At 29.1% G+C, this 8,688-nt stretch overlaps 1 protein-coding gene across 5 annotated transcripts in view; it reads right to left on the bottom strand.

The window, feature by feature from the left end:
• Positions 1-277: 277 nt before the first annotated feature.
• Positions 278-8,688, bottom strand: part of LOC142331807 (jmjC domain-containing histone demethylation protein 1-like) — a 62,344-nt gene continuing 53,933 nt past the window's right edge. For all 5 annotated transcript variants that reach the window (XM_075377933.1, XM_075377931.1, XM_075377934.1 and 2 more), the window contains one exon: positions 278-1,911. In XM_075377933.1, coding sequence (XP_075234048.1) covers positions 1,699-1,911 — 213 coding nt within the window. In that variant the 3' untranslated portion in view covers positions 278-1,698. The remainder of the gene's footprint in view (positions 1,912-8,688) is intronic.

The raw sequence follows: 8,688 nt of genomic DNA, 5'->3' as shown, positions 1-8,688 counted from the left end.
TTCTGAGTTCCAACACTCCTACGAAAAGTGGGAAAATACTTTGAAGCATTGCGTGGCTTCCCAAGGGAACTATTTCAAAGGTGATAGAATTCATGTATAATTGGATTGTAAAGAAAGTTTTTCTGAATCAGTCTCATTACTTTATTTACAGAACTCGCATAATAAATCAGGTCGCTACATAAGACAGTAAACTGCATCACCATATAACTTAATGATTCTCAAACTCAGAACATCTCAAGAATAACTTCATGAAAACAGAAATGAATTGAATACCATATTTATATGACCCTCTTACACTTCATTTATTTACAAAAATAAGAGTAAAATAACTAGACTTGAGTAAAGAGAATTAATTCTAAAATAAGACAAAATCTACACATAAGATTACTAATATAGAGACTTAAAATAATTAAATTTAATAATAGACTAAAATTATTCAACGTATACTCCAGCCTTAAAAGTCGATTAAAATTAAAATTTATTAAAAAAAATTAAGTAAATACCTAACATATGAATGTGAAAAATTAAAAATCAATACTGAACATAATAATCTTAAAGGGTTTAATTGAAAAATATTTAAATACATGTAAAATCAGTATTCACAAAATTCTAGTTTAATAATAATTAGAACAATAAAAGTTCTGTTATTGAGTATATACCTAGAGGAAGATTAGAACACCATGTACTGTTCTTCAATAAATAAATTATTATTTTTATGTACTGTAAAATTCATAAATAATATTCAAGGGACTGTGTTTCCCAAAGATTTGCAACATTGCACGTAAGATGAATGCATAGTTTGTCCTTTTAAGCGTAGTTTGAGACCAGCAAACATTTTATCACAGCCTCCTGTAAGGATATTTTGTTGGAAAAGTATTACCATCATTTTTAATTGTTCTATTGGTCTAATAAATCTAATCATTTATTTTTTATCTTTTTTTCATTGAGCACATTATGATATTCATCTGATGTTTCAAAATTTAAAGCAAATGAATCACCATGTATATACAATCTAATTATGGAACATCTTATCCCACTTTCCACAAAAAACAAACATTATAGTATTGACAAGCACCTTTGTATTCTTATAATGATCCATCTATTTGTTCATAAGTGTGGAGACAAGAAAATATAGCAAATCACTACAATCCAGCTGCTGAAAATAGTTTCTTTGATTTTCCAGTTAATAAAAGTTTAAGAATCAATGATTAATAGAGTATTCCAGCTGATAAGATGCTGGACATTGTAACAGTAAAAGCTCTGCCTTAAAAATTAGTAAATAATCTAAAATGTTATCAACACAGTATAAGTGTTGCTGTAAAATGAAATTGTTTAACTTTAAATAAACTGGTTAAAAAATCTTAAAGATGGTTAGGTAATTTATTCAAAATAACAGAAGCGTATTAAAGTCATTAACAGCCTAAAATGATTTTAATTCTTTTTTAAGTTTTGTAGATTCTTTTGTAGTTTTGTAGAAAAATTATACTCTATAATATTTTTTTTTATAAATTAAGATTTTTTTTTAATTACTTAATTTAACTAATCATGTTTACAGTAGCATAATAATTAGACAATAATTCAATAATTAAAAATATAATAACATAGAAGTAAATATTAATCCAAGTAATTAAATAAAAATTCAGTTTTCTAGACAATATAGACACTCAATATTAACAAAAGATACAGAATTTTTACATATTATAACTCTTGCCATAATCCAACAACCCACTTTATAAAATTAATAATAACCTGTTTACGTAGACAATCTGGATGTATTATTTCATAGCACACACTACATTCCATAAGAGAGCTGGGTACATCTTTGTTGTTCTTCTGAATCGGGATAATAAGGGCTTGTCCCCAGCCATCAAGACCACACACTGCACAAGCAGCAGTAACTGGCAACATAGGCTGCAATGATAAAGCTTAATGTTTAGACAAAAAAAAAAGGGCAGGTAACAAAACACATTTACGTCTACCTCATACAAAAGTAATAACCTCTATTTTACTATCTAAATATTATTTTTTAATGTATCTTAATATACCAAAAGACATAAAATAAGTAACTCTAAACATCATTTATTGAATAATGAATAGCACCACAATGAATCAGAGCTATTTATGCTGAATGAAAACAATGCAGAAATAACAATAATTTTAGTCACATGTATTTAAATTTGTTTAATTCTAATAAGTTTGTTCAAAATGTATTAAATTTACATAAATTTTCTTGAGAAACAGCTGGGAATCAAAATGTATGACTTACATTAGTGTTATAAATAACCTTACTGTTCACACAAATTTTATTCTACCCTTGTTAAGACCGTCACTGCCTTGTAGATTTTGTGTACAATTGTACAAATACTTTTAATGAGTTACCATTTTTTATATGATGAAAGAACATGTTGAATGATGCTATTACTCAAATTTTGGTCAAAGCTGAAAGATACCCAAGCTTAAACAAAATATAACGTACATAAGTACTCTGTGATACTACTGGTATTGCATAAACGGTCAAACTTTATAAGAAAACAATCTACAGTATATTCTGGCACGGTAACAGAAACAAAAATGTTTGTTACAAATTTTTTTAACTAGTATATATATACAAATATTTCTGATAATAATAGAAAATAAAGAATGCTGAAAATTTTTTTCCAGCTATGAGAGTTATACAATATATAACTCATATAATTCATCAATATAAACTAGTAAGAAGTAGTTTTGACTACTCTATACTTCATTAAATATCAGACTCATAAATTAACCAGAATTATATAATATAATTTAGTGAAAAAAGTTATTTATCTTTACTTAAACTGCAATAAAGTTTTATAAAATAATTTCTGTTTTATTCCAGCTTGGACTGTTTGTTGAAGATTTCAAAATAGATATAGGGGTGATTTAAATAAAAAAAAATAAATTACTGGATATTACAAGGTAAAAAAAAGCCCAGAAGAATATATGAAACTGATTGTACAAAGCACACTAAAAAAATTAAATAACGATGTCAAATGAAGAATGAAATGACTAAAGGAGAAGATTAGTAAGTGTAACAAAAAAAATTTAGATTAGTATTATAGAAAAGAAAGGAAAAGAGTCAAGCCGGTGAGAAAGTCTACAATCAAAATAATAAAAAGAACATTAAAGCTTAGAAAAAAAAGTGGAGGAGGTAAAAAAAAAATAGAGGAAGAAATATAACCGGTTAAAAAAAAGAATGTAAGAAAATATAAATGAAAATAAAGAATAAGTCTTGGAGACCTTGACAAAAAGATATTAATGTTAACACTAGCTAAAAGATTTTTAAGAATTAAAAAAGACTGAGGAATACACAAACGTAATGAATCCTAAGTACTAAAAAACAGCCAAGGGCAAACATAAATTAAATCCACTACAGAAAAAGTATTTTACAACCTACTTAACTTATGCAGGAGAAGGATTGAAGGAAACTCTGAACTGTACAAGTTACACAAGAAAAGATAGAATGATGTAGAAAGAGCAACAAAAAGTATGGAAAGAAGAAAATCAACATATCTGAGAAGAGTTATTAACAAAAATTATTCCAATTTTAGGTCTCTCTGTAATAAAATGGCTATTATAAATACTTACTTTGACAAGGAACAATTTAAGAAAGAGGAATTAGAGATAATGTGCCAATATATAAAAATGCTGATACAAAATTATAGAACTACAATAGCAATGAGACAAAAGGCATAAGTATTTGAAAAAATACCATTGACCTTTTTAAGCAGCTTCTCCTAATAATATGTGCCTACTGACTCGAATCATATTTGCAGCGATCGCAAGTCAATGCATTTTATAATTTATTTGTTATCCTGTATTAACATTTTTCACATTTTGCTATAATATAAATGAACAATCTTTCTGGTCATGCAATTATGTAAAAGCATGTTTTTGTTTTTTTTTTGAGAAGATAGCTGGTATAGAATTCACTTCTCTTTTTTATTCAGAAATGCTGCACAGATTTTTCTTATATTATTTATATAAGTTACAAATGAATGTACCGTACTTATCAACCTTCAATAGACCTATTTTTAGAACTGTTATATTGAATAAACCTTTTGGTATAGAAAGATTGTTTTTCAGTTATAAAATTTATCTTATACCCGTACTTAAATAAACAAAAAGTAATTGAACTGTTACATTTAACAATAACTGTTGTAATTCTATAACATAAATATTATTAAATCACTGACTTGAATAAAAATCTTATTTCACTTCAAGACAGACTACATACATGGTTGTTCAACTTTGTGCTTTGCAAAAACAAAATGAAATGCCAACAAAATGTATCATAAAAAAAAACCATATACCTAATTTCTTTCTGTTTACCTACACAGCCAAAAACTTTTAACAAACAATATACTGAAGAAATTTTTTGAATAGATAAAACTTGTTGATTTTTTAAAATAAAATAATCGCCTTACTTTTAATTTATTTTTCTAAAAGAAAAGAAAAGAAATGATTATGGTTTTGGTTAAAACTACTTTTAACAAACCTGGGAAATCAGTTATCTGATTAAGATCAAACTGATATGAATAAGAACTACAGATATTTTTTGTTTATCAACAGAACAAAAAAAAGAAAATTTTTGAATTAAAGTTCCTATATGTGAAGAGAAAAAACTCAACAGAGGAGAATAAACTGAAGAAAGAAGAAGTAAACAATCGGTCCAAAATAATGAACTTCTGGAAGAAAAAGAAACAAACTACATGAAATGATATTTGTGTGGTCCTTGAAGGCCTATCTGTGGAGAAAACAAAACAAAACAAAAAAGGGAGAAATTATTGAAACAATTGTGAAAAGACAGAAATTTTTGATTTATCAATAAATTTTCAAAATATTAAATTAAAAACTTTGCAACTACAGTGTCGAATTAAAAATAATAGGCAGGGTCTTTTTCTGCTATCATGATCTTAAAAATGAACACAGACACCCAGCCGCATACTGCTGACCAAATAATACGACTTATTAAATTTTTTAGATTCAAAGTTTTTGACCATCCTCCCTGTACCTTGGGCATGGGTCTTAGAAATTTTCACCTTTTTCATGAAACTGAAAGACTCATTAAGCGGAGCTGCGATTCACAAGTGATAAAGAGCTGATAGTAATTGCATTTCTGAACGGAGCGGCACCAAATAAATATAATGAAGGAATATAAAAAACTTTTTACGTATTATAAATGGCAAAATTTTCAGGGTGATATGTAGAAAGATGGCCTGTGGTAAACAAAATTAAAATTAAAAAAATTTAGTCATTTTCATCGGCTAATTTTTTGTTATAAAATTGGTACTTACTTACTGTATGATTTTCTAAATATAACAGTTTTTAAAAAATTTAACATTCATTATTATTTGGTAAAAACCCTATTTTTCTGTTAAATTTTGATCATATAAATACACTTTTGGACTTAGTAAAATAGGAGAATAGTATGGATGTGTCTGCTGTATCCTTCTTTTTTTCTTTTTCCTGTTTAGCCTCCGGTAACTACCGTTTAGATAATACTTCAGAGGATGAATGAGGATGATATGTATGAGTGTGAATGAAGTGTACATTCTCAGTTCGACCATTTCTGAGATGTGTGGTTAATTGAAAACCCAACCACCAAAGAACACCGGTATCCACGATCTAGTAATCAAGTCCGTGTAAAAATAGATGGCTTTACTAGGACTTGAACGCTGGAACTCTCGACTTCCAAATCAGCTGATTTGGGAAGATGCGTTCACCACTAGACCAACCCGGTGGGTCTGCTGTATCCTTCTGAATCTACGAAGCTTTACGGCAGAAAGCATTACTTGAGTAGTAAATATTTTTTATGAAATGTTTAAATTTTTTGTAGCGAACTGGTTTTCTTGGAAATTGTTATTATTTTTTTTATTCCAGGAACTGATACAAAAATTAATTAAAAACTATAATAAAACTGTTAAAAAGGAAAAGATTACGTAAGATAAGAACGGTAATAATTATTAACACCAAACTTTGTTTGCTACGTAAAATTTAATCTAATATTTGCATAATATTATCTGTTGATAAGAATAAAGTTAAATTATTTGGATTTTGTTAACGATAATAAAAGGAATAAGAATTATTAACTTATCTAGTAATATTTCTGTAAATAAACAAAATTACAATTTTAAAATGATAAATACAAGTAAGTGCAAATAATACTATATAGATATTTTACTACATACTATATGTATTATAAACAGATAATACATACAAATTAAAAATAACTACGGGCACTGAATTTCAAGTAAAGGAACAATTTTTAGAAGATATTCTAGAGGATTTTAAATGAGAAATAAAAACAAGACGATAAAGGCAAAATATTAAAAGAATTAAACACTGAAAAACAGCTGGAGGAGCATCAGACAATAAACAACAGATTCGAGCAGCAAAATAGTTTAGTCACACGATATCTCTGAGCATTCTTCTGGAAGTAACAAACTTGTTGATTTGTGAACAGATATTCTAAATATTTCAAAAGATCATCTGGGATCACATTAAAAAAACTTAATATAAATTTAGCTGTTAGAATAGGTTTTTTTTTTGTCTTCAGTCATTTGACTGGTTTGATGCAGCTCTCCAAGATTCCCTATCTAGTGCTAGTCGTTTTATTTCAGTATACCCCCTACATCCTACATCCCTAACAATTTGTTTTACATATTCCAAACGTGGCCTGCCTACACAATTTTTCCCTTCTACCTGCCCTTCCAATATTAAAGCGACTATTCCAGGATGCCTTAGTATGTGGCCTATAAGTCTGTCTCTTCTTTTAACTATATTTTTGCAAATGCTTCTTTCTTCATCTATTTGCCGATATACCTCTTCATTTGTCACTTTATCCACCCATCTGATTTTTAACATTCTCCTATAGCACCGCATTTCAAAAGCTTCTAATCTTTTCTTCTCAGATATACTCCGATTGTCCAAGTTTCACTTCCATATAACGCGACACTCCAAACATATACTTTCAAAAATCTTTTCCTGACATTTAAATTAATTTTTGATGTAAACAAATTATATTTCTTACTGAAGGCTCGTTTAGCTTGTGCTATTCGGCATTTTATATCGCTCCTGCTTCGTCCATCTTTAGTAATTCTACTTCCCAAATAACAAAATTCTTCTACCTCCATAATCTTTTCTCCTTCTATTTTCACATTCAGCGGTCCATCTTTGTTATTTCTACTCATTTCATTACTTTTGTTTTGCTCTTGTTTATTTTCATGCGATAGTTCTTGCGTAGGACTTCATCTTTGCCGTTCATTGTTTCTTCTAAATCCTTTTTACTCTCGGCTAGAATTACTATATCATCAGCAAATCGTAGCATCTTTATCTTTTCACCTTGTACTGTTACTCCGAATCTAAATTGTTCTTTAACATCATTAACCGCTAGTTCCATGTAAATATTAAAAAGTAATGGAGATAGGGAACATCCTTGTCGGACTCCCTTTCTTATTACGGCTTCTTTCTTATGTTCTTCAATTGTTACTGTTGCTGTTTGGTTCCTGTACATGATAGCAATTGTTCTTTTATCTCTGTATTTGAACCCTAATTTTTTTAAAATGCTTAACATTTTATTCCAGTCTACGTTATCGAATGCCTTTTCTAGGTCTATAAACGCCAAGTATGTCGGTTTGTTTTGCTTTAATCTTCCTTCTACTATTAATCTGAGGCCTAAAATTGCTTCCCTTCTCCCTATACTTTTCCTGAGACCAAATTGGTCTTCTCCTAACACTTCCTCCACTCTCCTCTCAATTCTTCTGTATAGAATTCTAGTTAAGATTTTTGATGCGTGACTAGTTTACGTGTACTATACGTAATATTATGTACTATATAGTACATAACTAATTGTTCTGTATTCTTCACATTTATCTGCCCCTGCTTTCTTTGATATCATTACTATAACACTTTTTTTGAAGTCTGACGGAAATTCCCCTTTTTCATAAATATTACACACCAGTTTGTATAATCTATCAATCGCTTCCTCACCTGCACTGCGCAGTAATTCTACAGGTATTCCGTCTATTCCAGGAGCCTTTCTGCCATTTAAATCTTTTAATGCTGTCTTAAATTCAGATCTCAGTATTGTTTCTCCCATTTCATCCTCCTCAACTTCATCTTCTTCTTCTATAACACCATTTTCTAATTCATTTCCTCCGTATAACTCTTCAATATATTCCACCCATCTATCGACTTTACCTTTCGTATTATATATTGATGTACCATCTTTGTTTAACACATTATTAGATTTTAATTTATATACCCCAAAATTTTCCTTAACTTTCCTGTATGCTCCGTCTATTTTACCAATGTTCATTTCTCTTTCCACTTCTGAACAGCTTTCTTTAATCCACTCTTCTTTTGCCAGTTTGCACTTCCTGTTTGTAGCATTTCTTAATTGCCGATAGTTCCTTTTACTTTCTTTATCACTAGCATTCGTATATTTTCTATGTTCATCCATCAGCTGCAATATATCGTCTGAAACCCAAGGTTTTCTACCACTTCTCTTTATTCCGCCTAAGTTTGCTTCTGCTGATTTAAGAATTTCCTTTTTAACATTCTCCCATTCTTCTTCTACATTTTCTACCTTATCTTTTTTACTCAGACCTCTTGCGATGTCCTCCTCAAAAATCTTCTGTACCTCCTCTTCATCAAGCTTCTCTA

Source organism: Lycorma delicatula, chromosome 10 (assembly GCF_047948215.1).
Source record: "Lycorma delicatula isolate Av1 chromosome 10, ASM4794821v1, whole genome shotgun sequence".
In the NCBI taxonomy this organism is placed as follows: Eukaryota; Metazoa; Arthropoda; class Insecta; order Hemiptera; family Fulgoridae; genus Lycorma; species Lycorma delicatula.
This window is presented reverse-complemented; position numbering and strand designations above follow the sequence as displayed.